Source organism: Echinops telfairi, unplaced genomic scaffold (assembly GCF_000313985.2).
Source record: "Echinops telfairi isolate 266 unplaced genomic scaffold, ASM31398v2 ScPeMD7_7469;HRSCAF=8507_1, whole genome shotgun sequence".
NCBI classification, from domain to species: domain Eukaryota; kingdom Metazoa; phylum Chordata; class Mammalia; order Afrosoricida; family Tenrecidae; genus Echinops; species Echinops telfairi.
The window spans coordinates 75,539,677-75,558,169 of record NW_022111373.1 but is presented as its reverse complement, the minus strand read 5'-3'; the positions used below and the strand labels follow the sequence as shown (position 1 = coordinate 75,558,169).

The following is an 18,493-nucleotide window of genomic DNA, read 5'->3' as shown; positions in this document are numbered from 1 at the left end:
CAATGAGATGATAATATATGGAGCAATTGTGTTTCACAAATAAGATGTTTTAGTAAGTGTTGAGATAGTTGGTTATTTTTTAAAATCCTTTCCTTACATAATAAAACAGAATAAATTCCAGGACTATTTATAAATTAAACTATAAAACAATTAGGTCAATTAAAGATGAATACTTTGGAAGTTAAGTAAGACCTTAATAAAAGTTGCTCCCAAACAGAAAACAAAAAAAGAACATTAGTAGTAATTTTATAAAAGCAATGTAATAGTTTTGCATGGAAAAATGTCATAAATGCAGTCATCTGAGAGAAGTATTTACAACACACATCATAAATACTCAGTCTTCAAGTCCATTCTGACACATAAACCCTACAGAACACAGTAGAACTACCCTCTCGGGTTTCTAGGGCTATGATATTTATGATTAGCACTGCTTTGTCAGTTTTTTTATAATATCATGGTTATCAAACTGCTGTGATGCTGGAAGCTAGGCCACCACTATTCGAACATCCACAAGATCACCCACTGCGAACAGGGTTCAGTGGCCCTTCCAGATAACAGGTGAGGAAGAGGAAAGAAAGCAAACCACTTCGGAAAACTTGATCCCTCAGCGCCTTACGGATGGCTGTGCACTCCAGTACAGACAGTGAGCTTGTCAGCCTGGAGGCGCAAACCGCCTCCTCCACCAGAGTCGACCTCAAGATGGGATGGGACAAAAATCTGGAGCTCCCGTTTGCTAATGCGACTGGACCCGGAATGAGAATACCTGAACTTGGAATGTAATGGACTGTGAATCCAGAAAAGTTAGAAGTCATCAATAATGAAATGGGACACATAGAGATCTATATCCTAGGTATTAGTGAACTGAAATAGATAGTATTTTCCATTTTCAATTGGATTATCATATGGTTTACTCTGCAGGAATAACAAACTGAAGAGATATGGTGTCACATCCTCAAAAGAAACTAAACAAAACACAAGAAAATTCCATGATCCATCTCCAGGATAGTATCCATATGCCTTCAAAGAAGAACAGTTAGTATAATTATTATTCAAATGTATCCACCAAGTACTAAAGCCAAAGATGAAGAATTTTACCAGTGTCTTCAGTCTTAAAATGATCAAACACATAATCAAGGTGCACTGATAATTAGTGGTGATTGGAATGCAAAAGTTGCAGACATCGAAGAAGGATCTGTGGTTGAAAAATATGGCCGTGGTGCTGAAACAACCCTGGAGATTGCATAAAATACTTTTGCAATACCAACAACTAATCATTGCGAATACCTTTTTCAGCAACATAAACAGTGTCTGTACACTTGGACGGTGACAGGTGGAATACACAGCAATAAAGTCAACTGCTTCCGTGGAAAGAGACAATGAGGAAGTTCAATATGATCAGCCAATATGAGGCCAGAGTTTGCCTGTAGAACGGGCCATCAGTCACTCATATGCAAGTTCAGAGTAAGCTAAAAAAAAATGAAAACAAGTCCATTAGAGCCAAAATACAACCTGAAGTATGAGCATATCCCATCTAAATTTAGAGATCATCTTAAGAACAAGTGTGACACAATGAACACTAAGCCTAACCCTAACGCTAACTCTAAACATGATCCTGACCCTAACCCTGGAAGCAATCATGAAACAAAAGAACTGAAGATAAATTTCAAAGGACAGCTCAAGGAGGCAAAATGAAACGTGCAAAGACCTGGAGTTAGAAAATCATCAGGGAAGAAAGAACATGTTCAGCATTTCTCAAGCCTAAATAACCAAAAAACAAATGGAACAAACTCACTGCCACTGATTCAGTGCTGGCTCGTAGTGATGCTGTAGGACAGGCTAGAACTTCCCGTGTAGGTTTCCAAGCTTATAGCTCTTTACTGGACTTGAAAACCCCATCTTTCTCCCTTAGAGTGGTTGGTGGTTTTGAACTGCTGACCTTACAATTCTCAGCCCAAAGCGTAACCACTATACCATCAGGACTCCTTTGAAGTTGAAATAAGTGAGATAAAACAAGCCATGAGTTGCAATATTGATGAATTCTATTGGAAAAAATATTAAATTATGCAGGAAGTATCACAAGAAGATGGCAGAAATACAGATTAATTGTTGACCAATAGTAATGGTAGATGTTCAAATATTTCAGGATATGAACAAGGATCAATGGTTTTGAAAGAAGTCCAGACTGCATTGAAGACTTTGGTGAAAAACAAAACTCCAGGAATTGATGGAATACCAAATGAGATGTTTGCAACCAGAAGATGCAGCTCTGGGAATACTCACTTGTTTTTGACGCGGAATTTGGAAGACAGGTACCTGGCCAACCAACTGGAAGAATTCTATATTTATGCCCATTCCAAAGAAAGATGATCCAATAGAATGCATACATTATCTATCTTTCATACACAAGCCAGTATAATTTTGCTGAAGATAGTTTTTAAATTCAGTAGTACTTTGAGAGGAAACTGCCAGAAATTCAAGCTGGATTCAGAATAGAATATGGAATGCTGATAGCAGATTGATCTTGGCTGAAAAAATATAATATCAGAAAGATGCTTACTTATGTGATTTTGTTTTTTACTATGCAAGGGGCATTTGACTGTGAGAATCATAACAAACTATGGATAACATTGTGAACAATGGGAATTCCAGGATGCTTAATAGTGCTCTTGGAGAACATTTCCATAGACCAAGAGGCCGTCATTAACTGATGAAGATCAGAGATTACAACCTTTGTATAAATTATACCCTACTAACAGTAAAGTCAAGGATTCAAACCCACCAGCTGCTCTGAGGTGAAAGATGAAGCAACTCCCATAAATATTTAGTCTTGAAAACCCTCGGGATCAGTTCTCCTCTGGACCAGTCAGGAACATCATGATAAACAGAAAAGATTGAAGTTGTCACCCACTTCATTTTACTTGGATCCACAATCCATGTTCAGGGGAACAACGGTTAAGAAATGACACATTGAATTGGGCAAATCTGCGGCAGAAGACATTTTTAAAGAGCAAAGATATCACTTTCAGGTCTAAGGTGCACCTTAGACCCAAGCCAATCACATCATATGCATATGAAGACTGGATAGTGGATAAGGAAGAGTGAACAAGAATTGACATCATTGAATTATGTTGATAAAGAATATTAAATTGCCATGGACTGCCAAAAGAACAAACACATCTGCTGGAAGAAGTCACGTAGAAATGCTTCTTAGAAGCAGGAACAGAGAGAATTTGGAACTATTATCAGGAGAGACCAGTCCCTGGAGGAAGAGAGAAAGCTTGGTAACAGAGAGTCATGAAATAGAGGGCGATCCTTGCTGTGTCAAGTTGGCAGAGTGACTGCAGCCACGGGCTGTATTGTATCATAGGGGATCCGGAGGAGGATGCAGGACCAACCATGACTTCCTCCCTCTGCTGAGTCAAACGGAATAAGAAAAGAGCAAACAGAAAAATCATCTAAGAAATATTTGTGGAAAGTCTTATAACCATATAAACCAGGGGTCCTCAAACTTTTTAAACAGGGGGCCAGTTCACTGTCCCTCAGACCTTCTGGAGGGCCGGGCTATAGTTTAAAAAAGAAAAAAACTATGAAAAAATTCCTATGCACACTGCACATATCTTATTTTGAAGTAAAAAAAAACACCAAAATGGGACAAAAACACTTGGCAGGCCAGATAATTGTCCTCTCTGGCCCGCGGGCTGTAGTTTGAGGACGCCTGCAACTATTGCTATCCAGTCATTGCCAATCCATAACTACCCTGTGGATTAGCCCCAAAGCCTTGTAAATCTTTATTGGAACAGATAGCTTTTTCGTTCTCTCTTGGAGTGGCTGGTGGATTTGAACCACTGACTTGTAGTTAATTGCTTTTTGTTGTCTCATACAGAGGCATACTTCTGCTTTGCCTACTAGGTATTGGTAGATAATCCCTGATAATGAAATACACTTCACTTATAAATAAACATATTTATTATTGAATGTATTTGTCGTGTCTGAATGAGCAGTTTAAATGCATGTCTGTAATAGTTAATTACCAAGTATTTTACAATGGATGCATAAAGGAAAAGTTGAAAGGTCATAATGTTTTGAGTGCTGACACAGCTTGGAAGATGGGGAATTGATGGTAGAGAAGATTGCCTTTTTCACTTTTATCTTAGCTGAGTAAATGGGTGTACGAGCCCTGGTGTAGTGGTTACACATTGGGCTTCTCTTTAAAAGGTGAGCAGTTCGAAACCACCGGCCACACCAAGAGAGAAAGATGGGGCTTTCTACCCCTGTGAACAGTTACAGTCTTGGAAACTCGCAAAGCACTTCTACTCTGCCCTAGAGGGTTGCTATGAGTTGGCATTGACTCAGTGGCAGCGACTTGGTTGGGAGGAAGGGGGGTGTACAGGTGTAGTTTTAATATTTCCTGACTTAAGACAGGAGAACTAATTCAGTGGACAGGAGAAAGTTAAGTTACCAGGAGGTCATTCCAGACATAATGAGCTCAGACACAGGAGACTGTCAGTAAGACGGAAGACCAGATGAGAGGCCATGAGGGCACTGGAGACCACACACAGCTAACGAGGGGGCCGGTGGGACAAGATTGGATAGGTAGGAAGGAGAGCTGAGAGAACAGGGAAATAATGCCTGAAGTAAATACAGCTGGGATAGTGAAGGGGAGTGTGAGTGAATCGCCTTTCCCCACTGGCCTTGGTGTGGTTCTGAAAAATGGGCTAACAGAATATACATTCCAACTTGATAGTTATTTTTGAATATTTAAGAAAATCATTTTGTTGGGGTCTCGTACAACTCTTAGCACATTCCATCCATGCATCCATTATGTCAAGCACATTTCCAACTTGATCCTTATTAAGGTGTCTACGGAGTCATTCAATGGACTTTGTCAGTTTCTTCCAGATCCAACTGCTATCCTTGGGCAAAATATTCATCGTCAACGTTGAATACCACATCAGTCTTAGGAGATGCAATCACAGCCTAGGGAAAATGCGATTTTATAAATTGGTGTAGTTCAAATCCATCCGTTGCTCCTCAGGAAAACGATGAGGCTGTCTGCACTCATAAGATTTACAATCTTAGAAGCCGCATGACTTTATAAAGTTGCCTACAAAGCAAGGGCTGCTTCATAGAAGGCTGCTTTCTTGCTTCTTTGCTTTTTTTCAGTGTGAGAAAACACTGTCAGTCGGGGCTCTTCAAGTACCCTGACTTTTCCTGTACTTTGTGTGCATGTGTGTCTATGAGCAATATTCTTTTTTTCAATTGAGATATATCCTCACTGTATTTTCATGTGTATTGGAAGCACTTGTAGAAGGTCAACATGTCTTGAGTTATTATCAAGGAATGTCTGGGCATTGTTTATAAAGTTACCCATGTTAATGTTCTTTTAAAAATTAAATAACAATAACACTAAAACTTGTAGTGCTGATCACACCTGAGCAGAGAATCAGCATAGTATGTATGTTCTCTGTATGTTTACAGTGAAGTAAAAAAGGGAAACATTAATTTTGTGACCTTTAGACTATGGAGCAGTGAAAGTAGACACTCCCCGGGCCCCCGGACACACAAAGATGGCCAAAAAAGGGGAAACAACCCCACTGCCATCAAGTCATTTCTGACTCGTATCAACTATATACAGACTTTAGGGAGTGCTTAGTCTCAACTTTCTCACTTGGAGATGTCGGTGGGTTGGAACCAGTTAGCAGTCCAATGCTTATCCCACAGCACTACCAAGACTCCTGAAAAAGACCTGGGACAGAATAATGAATCTCTCCTATTGTTCTTTTTCTTTTGCAGTTCTAGCTTGAACAAAGTGAAAGTGGGTGCTGCTTGCTGGACTGAACCACTGACCAGAGACTGAGAAACCTTCTTCTTCTCATTGGCGGTCAGCAGAGACAAGATGGAAGACTCTTACAAGGATAGGACTTCACTGGTGAAAGGCGCCAAAGACATTGCCAAAGAGGTAAAAAGAAAGACAGCCAAAAAAGTGAACCAAGCGGTGGACCGGGCCCAGGATGAATACACCCAGCGGTCCTACAGTCGGTTCCAAGATGAAGAAGAAGATGATGACTACTACCCACCTGGAGAAACCTACGATGGGAACGCCAATGAGGATGAAGGTTCAAGCGAAGCTACTGAGGGTCATGATGAAGATGATGAAATCTACGAAGGGGAGTATCAGGGCATCCCCAGCACGAACCAAGGGAAAGATAGCATTGTGTCAGTGAGGCAGCCCAAGGGTGATGAGTTCAAGGACCGCCGGGACCTGGAGTCAGAGAGGAGAGCCGATGAGGAAGAGCTGGCCCAGCAGTATGAGCTGATCATCCAAGAATGTGGCCATGGCCGTTTTCAGTGGGCCCTGTTCTTCGTCCTGGGCATGGCTCTTATGGCTGATGGCGTTGAGGTGTTTGTCGTGGGCTTTGTGCTGCCCAGTGCTGAGACAGACCTGTGTATCCCGAATTCAGGATCTGGATGGTTAGGTGAGTCAATCATGTCACAGAATAAATTCTGAAACACGGATTTGTTAAGTACAGTTATCAGCACAGAGAATAGATGCCTTTCATCTAGATCACTGTGTTTTTTTTTACAACACTTTACTATGAAAAATTTCAAACAGAGAGGGGAAACAAAAGAACTGTAGAGTGAGCCCCAATATACACCCACTGCCTAGACTTTGTAGTTATCATTGACTGTATTGTTTTTACGACCTGTCTATCTATACATGAAAAGTCTCCAGATGTAAATGGGTTGTGCTTGACTACTGACTTAAAGGTTGGTTGTTTGAACTCACCCAGAGGCTCCATGTCGGAAAGCCCTGGTGTTCTGCATCTATAAAGCTCACCGCCAAGAAAACCCTCTGGAGCAGTTCGATCCTCTGCAACCCATTGGGTCACCAGGAGGTGAAATCAACTAACAGCTGCAGGTTTGGTTTGGTTTGGGATCCACTTACATATCCGCCTATCCATCCATCGGTACAAGTATTGATGGATTTCAAATTAAGTTAGAGCAATGTATTTTAACCCATCGTACTCTCATAGTTGTATTAGTTTTGCCTTCATTCGTTTCCAGACATATATGCTCTGGAAGTTTACTAGTGCATTATTCTATGAACCTTCCTGGATGCTTTTCAAAATCCAGCAGTTCATGCTACAAAACTCTAACAATGGTAATTTTCATACTCCAAATTTTATATTTAATACACGATTTCAAAGCTTTGAAGACTGCACCCATTTTAATTTTTCCTCTAAACTATGTGCATGTGTGACTGTTTCTTTTTGTGAGTAACTTCACTTGCAGAGTTTCTTGCAGGTGACTTATCTACGCCTTTCATGGTCTCTAGTACCTTTTTTTTGCCTAAACTAGAGAAGCGTAATTTCCTCATATGATGTAGAAATCTATTGCAATCACATTTAAATCATATGTTTCTATGAATAATTTGACTTCTCTATGAACCAGCGAGACAACAGATATGAATTTTGTTTTAAAGTTGCCGTGCAAGCTAGGTTCACAGGATCACAAAGCTGTAGCCGACATTCCTTAAGCTTGCGCAAGGGAAATAGGGAGGGGCAAAGTGTACACTGCGGAATAGCCAACCGTCTAAGACTTTAGTTCACATAGTTCATGAAATCACCTGGGTTTTCAAACCCCCTTAGGGAAGCTTGCTTCCACAAGGCAGACAGTAAATCTTTACGGACAGTAAATCTTCCTGCAGTTCAGAGTCGGTAAAAGAAACCAAGACTATCTGGTGTCCCTGTTTCCAAAAGGGGCCTTTAGGTGTAGCAGTTAAGAGCTCTGCTGCGAGCCATAAACTCCTTCTGTAAAGATTCAAACTCGAAAAAAACCCGCAAACTTACCTCCATCGAGTTGATGCCAACTCAGAGTAATCCTGTAGGATAAGGTAGAATTGCCCTGGTGAGTTTCTGAGACTGGAACTCTTTTTATTTATTTACTTTTAATAGATAATTTTTATTGGAGGCTCTCACCACTCTTATAACAATCCACATATCAATTGTATCAAGCACATTTGTACATATGTTGCCATCATCATTTTCAAAACATTTTCTTTCTACTTGAGTCCTTGGTATCAGCTCCTCTTTTTTCTTTCCCTTTCCCACCCTTCCAGCCTTGTGAACCCTTGATAAATTATAAATTATTATTATTTTCATATCTCACACTGTCTGCTGTCTCCCTTCACCCATGTTTCTGTTGTTCATCCCCCTGGGTAGGGGTATTATAGGTCAATCATTGGAATCAGTTCCCCTATCTCCTTCTCCCCCTACCTTCCCCCTACCCTCGTGTACCAGTGTACATGCTCCGGTCTAGCCAGACTTGTAAGGTACAGCTGGGGTCATGATAGATGTGGGGGTGGGGGGTGGGGGCAGGGGAGGAAACATTAAAGAACTAGAGGGATGTTGTATGTTTCGTTGGTGCTATACTGCACCCTGTCTGGCTTGTCCCTTCCTTGTGACCCTCTGTGAGGGCATAGCCAATTGTCTACAGATGGGCTTTGGGTCTCCACGCTGACCCGCTCGTTTACATCAATATGATTGTTTGTTTTGGGTCTTCTGATGCCTGATATCTGCTCCTGTTAACACCTCGTGATCACAAAGGCTGGTGTGCTTTTATGTGGGGTTTGTTGCTACTCTGCTAGATGGCTGCTTGTTTAACTTTAAGCCTTTAAGACCCCAGATGCTATATCTTGTAATAGCCAGGCATCATCAGTTTTCTTCACCACATTTGCTCATGCACTCATTTTGTCTTCAGTGATCCTGTCGGGAAGGTGAGCATCACAGAATGCCAGCTTATTATCTATCACAAAGTGTTCTTGCATTGAGGGAGGACTTGAGTAGAGGCCCAATTTCTGTCTGCTACCTTGATAGTTAACATATCAATATATGTACATAGACCCATATCCTTATTGTTATATATAATATATTTACATTTATACATGCCTATATTTATACTTCTATAAATACCTTTTGCCTTCTGATTCTTTCCTCTATTTCCTTTTACTTTCCTCCTATCTCACTATCATTTTCAACCTTCATTTGGCTCTCAGTAATTACTCTCAGCTACATTGCACTTGATAAAACCCCACCAGGCATTCTACACCCTCCTGCCATTGATTTTAGATCTCTTCTTGTTCCCTTGCCCCTGGATTTGTTGGCTCCCCTCTCCCTTTCCCCCACCTCCCCCACTCCCCTTTCCTCCTGGAACTGTCAGTCCCATTTTTTCCCCTCGGTATTGTTTATTTTGCCTCTTCTATAGATAGACATGAAAAAAAAGAGGGGGGCTATAGATAGTTGCAGGTCTGTCTGGAGCCCAACAGAGCAGCAAGTAGAGCAAAGCAACGCTGTCCTCAAGGGATCCTGAGACTAGACTTCAGACTTGGAGGGCAGGGCTTGGCACGTCATCAGACTCGACGGGAAAACATACATAAGGGTCAGCAGACAGGACTGGAACCCTTTATGAGAGTAGAAAGTCCCATCTTTCTTCCCTGAGCAGCTGGTGGTTTTAAACTGCTGACCTTGGGGATTGCAGCCCAATGCACCACTGTGCCTCCAGGGGTCCGTTCAACGATCACAGGCTCGAAAACCGGGTGGGGCCGTTCCACTCTGTCACAGGAGGTCGCCACGAGTCTGAATCCACCTGAAATCTCCTTAATTAAAGACTGACAAATAAAAGCATACCACGCCTTCAGTGGAAGGAAACCTACTTACTTTCTTAACTAATTCCTACTGATTGATGCTGGGAAATTTTCTATGTGGTTAAGATTATATGTTATTTTAATATTTAGCAGGATAACACAACAGAGAGCATCATGAATGAAAAAAGGTTTGCATGGTGTGTGTTTTTTTGTTTCCATCCATTAACACTTGTTTCTTTCCTGTGCCCCACTCCTAACAAGGTGCCCTGCTGGTGCTGTGGGTTAAGCGTTGGGCTCCTAACACCCAGATTCAAACTCCCCAGTACAGCAGAAGGAAGAGACTGTTTGCGCTGCTAAAGATTGCCGGTCTTGAAACCCTAAGGAGCAGTTCTATCCAGCCCGGTAGAGCCACTAGGAATCAGAGTGGGCACGATGATAGTAGTTCACTTCTAGCGTGTTTCTTTAGTTACTTAACCAGAAGAAATGGATCCAGGAAAGCAGACTGCGAAGATAGTTGTGGATATGTTTGCTGGTATCATTTGTGTGTTCAATCATCAGAATGCACAGCATACTTGAGAAGGGGTGCCTTAAACCACTAGTTCAATGGATCATTTCAGCATCTCTGTGTTGCATATATTGCTTTCTGTTTCTATAGTGAGCAAGTCTGGGCATAAAATGTTTATAAAGACTCTGTTCAAGGAATATACCAGCAAAATATTTTAAGAGCAGAGATTTTAGAAACACATCCATGTAAATACCAATGAACAACAAGTTTAAATCTAGAATAAAATTCTACTCCAGTTATTGACTCCAGCTTTTATATTGGAAATGTTACCAACAATCTAAGCTAAGCTTACCTTGCTGGCTTCATCCTTTGGAAGTTGAATGGAAGTACAGTATCATATGCGATTCTCTTCTCAGTCTGTCCTATAAACCAGGGGTGTCTTACTCAATTAAAACACAGGCCATTTGGTGCAACAGGCAAGATTAACATGGGCTACGTCACATTTACAAATTTTGTTAAATTTATATTTTGAAGTGAGGATTCAGGAATATGGATAGGGTAATTAAAACACTATATAATTGCTTTTATTTGAACATTTATTTTATTTAATGTTTTTATAAAACTAAAATGATTCTTTTTTACCTGAAACTTGCTAGTGCTTTCCTCCTACTAGTTTTCCAATGTCTGGATTCACAGACTGAGAACAGACCATCTTCATTAAGGCAGATAGATGTTTATCAGTTCATCTCAATCTGTATGCCGTTTTATTTATTTTCATGGACAAAAGTAGTTGCTCACACAATGGCTTCCCTCTAAAAATGTTTACTAGCACTGCCATTAGGTATGATTCATAACAGCACGACCCAGGGTGCTCTTTTTAACCTTTTTGCTATTGGGATCCATATTACATTAGGTGACATTGAGAGTGGCAGACATGTCACCTCCAAACATCACCCGAACTGAGCCAGTGTGTTTAGACACGTCCACAGGCCCCCAGGAAAGACACTGGGTCATGTGTATCCTAGTCTTCAGTAGTTAAATGATTAACGAGGGAATTGGGTGTACGGTATTGCCGCGATCTCCCCTAAGAGCTATTTTCTTCATAACAAATTTTTCTATTTTCATTTTATTTAAGAGCATCACAGGCCACAAAAAATTACCTCGGGCCTCATGTAGCAGTTTGACACCCCTGCTATAAACTTATAAGCTTGGATGGTGTTGCACACCCTCAAGTGGCATTCAAGAAGTGTAGATAATGGTGTAGATAATGCTGCACAACAATTGGAGCACAGATATTCAAATCCATATATAAATGCCACCTGCTTTACTGAATTAAAAATGTGTCCCCAGGAGTGTACGAGGGGGTACACCCCCAAAACCAGAAGAGGATCCACTGGGTGGAGCTTTCATTGTGTGCATTTTTCCTCTTAGGCAAGTGAGTTAGTTAATTGTGCCAATCCGGCTGATAAATACATGTGGGGCTAATTGAAAGGTGGAGGGATAAATGGGTGGTGAGCCTCGCCTTTCTAGTCCTCGGGTCTCTTGCTTTGTGATGGTCGCACCAGGGTGCAGCTGCCTTAGTAGTACCCTACTTCAGCTTGCAAGATTGACTTCCTACAAGACATCCCCAAGGAGAAGCCACATGGACTATCCTGATGCAGCCCTGGGTGCTGGAGCAGCCGTGTGGAGACCCCTGCTAGTGCTGAGATGCTTATTTGTTCACTGACTCAGCTTTCCTCCTGCAGTCGGCATCATTGCCTCTGTTTTGTGAGGTGGAGGACTTTTATGGACTGGTGTTGGGTTAATGGGTTAATGATGGACTTGTGGGCTTGGGCAGCATTGGGTTGGGATGTTTTCATGATGCACACTTTCTTTACATAAAACTCTCTTATACTTGAGTTGCTGTGGATTTGTTTCTCTAAAGTACCTAGACTAATGCAGCAAGCAGCAAGCAACTAGCTCTGAATTAGTGCACCCAGTGGCATTGTCTGGGAAGGTCCTCTTTGGTCACAGTGAATTTTCTCATAAAAGCAGTTTTTCTGTAACCTCATTTTTTGTGATGGCCAATTTAAGAGAAACAGCATGGGTTGTGAACTTTTGTTTCCTGCTCAGGAAAAATGTTTCAGAAGCTGTTGTGATGTGGAACACAGCTTACAAGGACAGTGGTATGGGAAAAACTCAAGTGTTATGAGTGGTTTTCCCGTTTCAGAAAATGTGAAATGTTGATTGATGACAATCCTCATTCTGGATGTCCGTCAACTTTCTGAATGGATGAAAGTGTCAACAAAATTCATTCATTTGTGCTTGAAGACCAACAACGGACCGTTGAGGAGATGAGAAAGTTATCTGGGATATCTTGGAGCTTGGTTCAGCAAATTGGAATGGAAGATTTGGGAATGAGAAGGTCCCTGTGAAATTTGTGCCTCAGGCTCTGACCAGAGAAAAGAGCATCGAGTGGAAACATGCTGTGCTTTGAAGTGACCCAGTCTTTATTTCCACAAGATCATTACTGGTGACAAGACATGGGACTATTCTTACAATCCTGAAAACAAACATCATTCAAGCCAGTGGAAGATGCCATGGTCACCTTGCCCCCCCAAAGCTCATCAAGTTAAATAAAAAATCAAGAAGATGCTCATTTGTTTTTTATGATGTGAGGGGGGGGATAGTGCATTTTGGAGTTCATTCCACTAGGGCAGACTGTTAATCAATCAGCCTATTTAGAGTTCTGACTGACAAGATTGCATAACAGTGTGCAACAAAAAAGACCTGATTTGTGGTAGATCTGGGACTGGTGTTGCCACCGCGCCAATGCCCCTTCTCATGCAGCCATCTCAGTGCCCCAGTTTTTGGCAAAACACAGCATGCCTCTCTGGCCCCACACACCTTACTCACCTGACCTCATTTTGTGTGACTTCTCTTTGTCTCCTTGAATGAAGAGGGACATGAAAGTACAGGGATTTGACTATTTAGAAGAGGTGATGAAAAAAACAAGGGAGGTGCTCTCAGCCATCCAAACAGATGAGTTTGAAAAATGTTTCTAAGAATGGAATTGCAGATTTGATAAATGTATTAAGTATAATGGAAAGTACATTGAAGGTGTTAATGCTATTTTGTAAAAAATTTTAAATACATAGCTCTGAAAAGAAATTTTCATTTTTGTTGGGGTACCCTTCATATAGTTTCATTCAATGTTGTGATTCCCTGACAGAAGCATTTTAATGGTTTCATAACTGTGCCTCCCAGACTTGCATTTCAATTATTTTGCCATTGTCATTTCACTCATAATTGCATTCTAACGGAGTCTTTTTAGACAAGCATTTAAATTGTTTTGCCATTTTCATTTCATCGAATAATAGCTTTGTAATATAATTACCACCCTAAGTCGTGGCAATGAGATCAGAAGGCAAGAAAGAAAGGCATACAGCCCATGTTTGGTGGCCTTTGGAGGATATAGATTCACAAAATAATTCTCGTTTTCTACTAAGCATTGTGCTATTTTCCTCAAGGAAGGCCAGGAACAAAAATGTGAACTAATTTATGTTTTAATTAATTCAGAAACAGATCCTTTCTTTGCGGTCACCAGAACATTGATTTAAAGGTAGCTCATGGCATACTGTGTATGCACATGTCTGAGTGTCTGCCTCATGTATTGGGCTGGGAAGATGCTAGAGTAAATATTTAATTATCTAAGGAGCTCCTCTATTTTGAATAAGCACAGTCCCTTTAAGAAAAACCATTCTCTATTGCCAAAGTCTGTTTAGTGAGCATTTATAAAGTATACAACATTACCCCAGGGGATCAAAGGACCAGAAAGGACAGGGTTTGTGTAATTAAGGAAGTTATATTCTCGTACAGAGAAATTAGAAATACCTGCAGATTACATGTGCAAGAAATTACATATCCATTGCCTTATGCTGTTGTTGGGTGATGTGCATCAGTTTTCAATGCCTACTGACCCGGTCTCACACAGTAGAACTGCCCCATGGAGTTTTCTTGGGTTTAATGTTTGCAGGTGGAAGCCGATCTCTAGGTCTTTCTGCTGTGGGATACTGGGTGTGTTCACACTGCCAACCTTTCAGTTAGCAGTCAAGTGCTTGAACCTCCAGTCCTCTATTACCTGAAGAAAAGTGTGAGTCATGTGGTGTTTGGCTTGAGCCTATTGTTTTATTTACAGTTCTATCTGTAAAATCTAAAATAATACACAAAACGGGTGCTCAATAAATCTGGGGGGGGCTTCCAAAAGTTTGTGACATTTTTCCATCATCTTTTCATTCTATTTTCTCCATGAACAACTTTTTGAAGCTTCCTCCTGTTTGTTGAGTGAGCATTCTGTCAACCTGGAGATGCAAGAATGCTAAAAAGTATGACTTTATATTATTGCTACCAATCAATTGCTAAAAGTCCTATGAAGCTCAGTTCTACCCAAACATTCATGGGTTCTATAAGTCAGCACCCACAGAAAGAGATCTAATAATAATAATTAGAAGAGTAAATACTGCCTTAAAAACTACTACAATATCCCAAGCAAACATGATGGAATCCTGAACTAAATCGGTTTATAGCATGGCAGAGGGTCATAATTGGGAGCTGTTTTTGAAAGAGAAATGACAGAACTTGGTGAATGAGCAAAATGATGAAGTAGGGAGTTGAGGATGACATTCTTGATGTTGAAGTTGAAAGACTGGGTGGGTGTTTATCACAGAAACTAAGAATGCAGACCGAGGACAGAGCAAGCAGGCCGAGGAGACAGAAGAAGTTCATGTTGGATCGCACTAGTTTGTCAGGCAGGTCTGGTCATGACCAGAGCTACAGACCTGGGAGCCTAAAAGGAAGATTCTATGACTTAATAGGAGGCAGAGACCAAATGTAAGCAGCAGAAAACTCAATAAAGTGATGGTGTATTTGTCAGCTCCCTCCCCTACCCCCCACCCCCCCCCATCTAACAGAAGTAAATTTATCTGCATGGGGACATTCAATGTTTTAATATATATGTGTGTGTGTTCATGAAGACATCCTTGGGTCCATTGAAGGCCTCTCTGGAGGTTAGGTGGGAGGGGAGAGGCGAGGTGATTGGATTATATCTGGCTATCCCTTTTCCAGGGTTCATCAGACTTCGATTCATCTCTTACATAATTGGATTTATTGGCATAAAGAATTCCGTAGCCAGGCAGCAATAACAAAGATTTTAAACATCTTATCTGGAATATCTGTGACTTCAGCTGCCACACTGATAGAAGAGTGGGTTAAATGGATTAGCATTTAGAGAGTAGCAATTAGGTTTGGAGCAGGGATACTGAATTGAATAAACTTGGTTCCTAGTATTAGTGGAAATGGCATTTCCCAGCTGTCTATTTCCTTAGAGTTTGAGGCAAACTATCATTTTAAAGGTGAGGTTGGTGAGACCTAGAGAATTTGGGTGGCTTGCCTGGCCCATGGGAGACTGTAGAATCCACATCTTTTGTCAGATAGTCCTCCCTCCAGTTCTCTAACATTTCCCTTTAATGTTGTCTTGACTGCCTCAGACCAACCCTGGGAGAATCCAAGCTTTCCAATCTTGGCTAACCTCCACTTTCTCCGGTATCCCTAGCAGCGACCTAGAGATTCATGGTGGGCTCCACTGGTACAATGACCTGTTGAACTAGTACAGCTCTCTCTTCTTTTCAGCACCCTCATAGAATACTGTCTGGTTTTTGTACTTCTAGGCAGTACATAATGGTAGCAGTCACAAAGGAGAAATTAAGTTGCGTAGGAGAATCAATCTATAAAATCGGCCCATAGTACAAAATCATGTTAAAGAGGCCAAGCAGCAGAAATTTGGGGGGGAAAGAGGGGCGGGGAATGTAAGCACCATTGGAAATTCAAATCCAGGATCTGCTGGAGTCTTATAAATCAAGAATGTGCTTGCAAAGGGTGCCTTGGCAATTCTGCTTTTCATTAGCCAATTGGGATCCTGCTATAATCCACCAGTCTAGGTGAGGCTGTCTACCTGGAGTCTGCTTCTGGGAGACGGCTCTCTTCTCAGAGAGCTGACACATCTCGTTTTCTGCAGGCTAGATTGAGCTCCAGACTGGGACTGTGAGATATTAGCCAGCACACTGGGACACCTGTTTTAGTGGTCACCAAACTCCCCGCCGAAATATTCCATCTGCAATAAATACTAATCTTCCTTCAAAGCTTTTATAATAATAGTTAGAGTTGCTTGACATATTGGGGAAAAGCATAGATAGTCCAAGAATATCAAGACATTAGGAAGAATTTATTTGTATGTATAAATATTATTTTTTCTTGATTTTTTTGGATCCACGGTTAGGACCTCTTGAAAATTTTGACGATAGATCTAAATAGTTGTTCAAATTTTTATTGTTTTCTACTTTATTTTTTATTGAGATTTTTCTGTTTTATTTTGTTAAGGTAGTTAGGTTTGTCTGGTATGCTTTTCTTTGTGTGAATCCAAGATAGAGACCGTAGCTGGATTCGTACTGTCTTCAGTGTACGACGGGGGAAGCTGGAGTCGTTAATAATAACGAATGCAAAGAAAGAAGAAAATGTTCGAACATTTACTGTCAGAGTGAGTGCACAACACTTCTTAATATGTTTAAACTATTGAATTGTATGATAGGTGAATTATATGGTAATACAACTTTTTAAAAGTTCTAAATCATTCTAGAATAAATATGTATTTTTTTTACATTTCATATATATTTTTGGATAGAGAAGGCATAATGATACTGACTTTACTCAGTAATTGATTTCCAGTGGTGTCAAGTTCGACTGTTTAGCATTCCTGGGTCTCCAGTTGATAGCTATGATGCTCAATCAATAAATATCAAGGGACATCAGAAAGTTCCTGGAGATAATAGCGTGAAAGATCATGGAAACTTTCCACGAACTCTTTGAAGCCCACTCATTTATTGAGCATCTGTTTCATATGATGGGTGTTGTTTTCAACACTACAGACACAATAGTAAATAAAACAAAACTTCACTGCTAAGCCATAAGTATATCTTTTAGCCTCTCTATTTCTACCTGATTTATGGAATTCCTGCGCACATTTGGAGCTCCGTATCATTCTGCCCCCCACCCTTCTTTGGACCAATTTTCACTTACAGAAAGTATCATTTCCTTGAGTCTTGAGCTAGCTGCATTATGTCCTAAATTACTTTTATTTCCTTAATTACATTATTCCTTAATTACTCTTTCTTTATCCTCCCACATGATCCCTCTTTCTTTAAAAACAACAACATTGCTATAGATTCTGACTCATTTTGACACCATGCCAGATTTGAACTGTATTTCCTAGAATTTTCAACAGATACTTTTTTGGAAGCTGAGCACCAGAACTCTCTCCCAAGGTGTCTTGGGTGGACTGGAGCCACCAACCTTTTGATTAGCATGTTAGTTGAGCATGTTATTTTACACCACCCCAGATTTTCCCTCCCTTCCTTTACGTATTAAAGAAAGGAAGAAATACTCAACTGAGATTTCCAGTTGCTTTATCTCTCTCAAGGCCAACGCGCCGATTCCGACTCATAAGGACCCGGTAGGACAGAGTAGAACTGTCCCTGTGGGGTCTTGAGACTGGATGGAGCCCTGCTAGGGCAGTGGTTATAAGTTGGGCTGTGATTGGCATGGTCGGCAGGTCAAAGCCACCAGCAGCTCGGAGGGAGAAAGACTTGGCTTTCTATAGTTACAGTCTTGGAAACCCACAGCAACTCGACTCAGAGTTAGTCTTGAAGGGAGTAAAGTGCTCATCTTTCTCCTCTGCGTGGCTGTGGGTTCAAACCTCTGAGCTGGTGGTTAGCCCTGCAATACAGGACCCTTGCTTTATCTCTCGCTGTCTGTATTTCCTCGAAGCAACCGGCTCCCAGTCTCCAAGAGCCCTGTGCTTTGTTGCATATTGTTTACCAGTCATACTGAAAGCAGCCTGACCAGCTCACTGTGCATAGACCCCAGTCCTTCTAGAAAGCGTATAACTCGTGTCCACTGTGGCTGGGAAGACCAATGTAACCAGGTTGCAGCAGAATGGCACAGAAAATTTCTTTTCTTTTTCTCCGTTCACTTTATTCCAAGTGCTTGATCACTAGGCGTCTGATTTTGCCCTAAGTTTTAAGACCAACAGCTTAGTACCCCAAAAATGAGCAGCTCTGTACCTGAAACTATCTCCTCCGCCTCAGTGTCTGCCATGGTATCCCTGAGACCCCATCTCGGTTGGGTTGCTCCCTCTGGCTCTGTTCAGCCTTGAGCCTGTCATAGTGATGTTAATTGGAATTCAAAAGCTTATTGGCTCACTGAGTACATCCTGTCCACCAACACTTGAAAAATCTTATTAGGATTCATTACTG

The 18,493-nt window shown here is 41.1% G+C and overlaps 1 protein-coding gene across 1 annotated transcript in view; it reads left to right on the top strand.

Annotated features, from left to right (window-relative positions):
• Positions 1-5,803: 5,803 nt before the first annotated feature.
• The window catches only part of SV2C (synaptic vesicle glycoprotein 2C), a 267,398-nt gene continuing 254,708 nt past the window's right edge, over positions 5,804-18,493 (top strand). Inside the window, exon 1 of the mRNA XM_004703529.2 lies at positions 5,804-6,476. Within this exon, the coding sequence (XP_004703586.1) occupies positions 5,897-6,476 (580 nt within the window). The 5' untranslated portion in view covers positions 5,804-5,896. The remainder of the gene's footprint in view (positions 6,477-18,493) is intronic.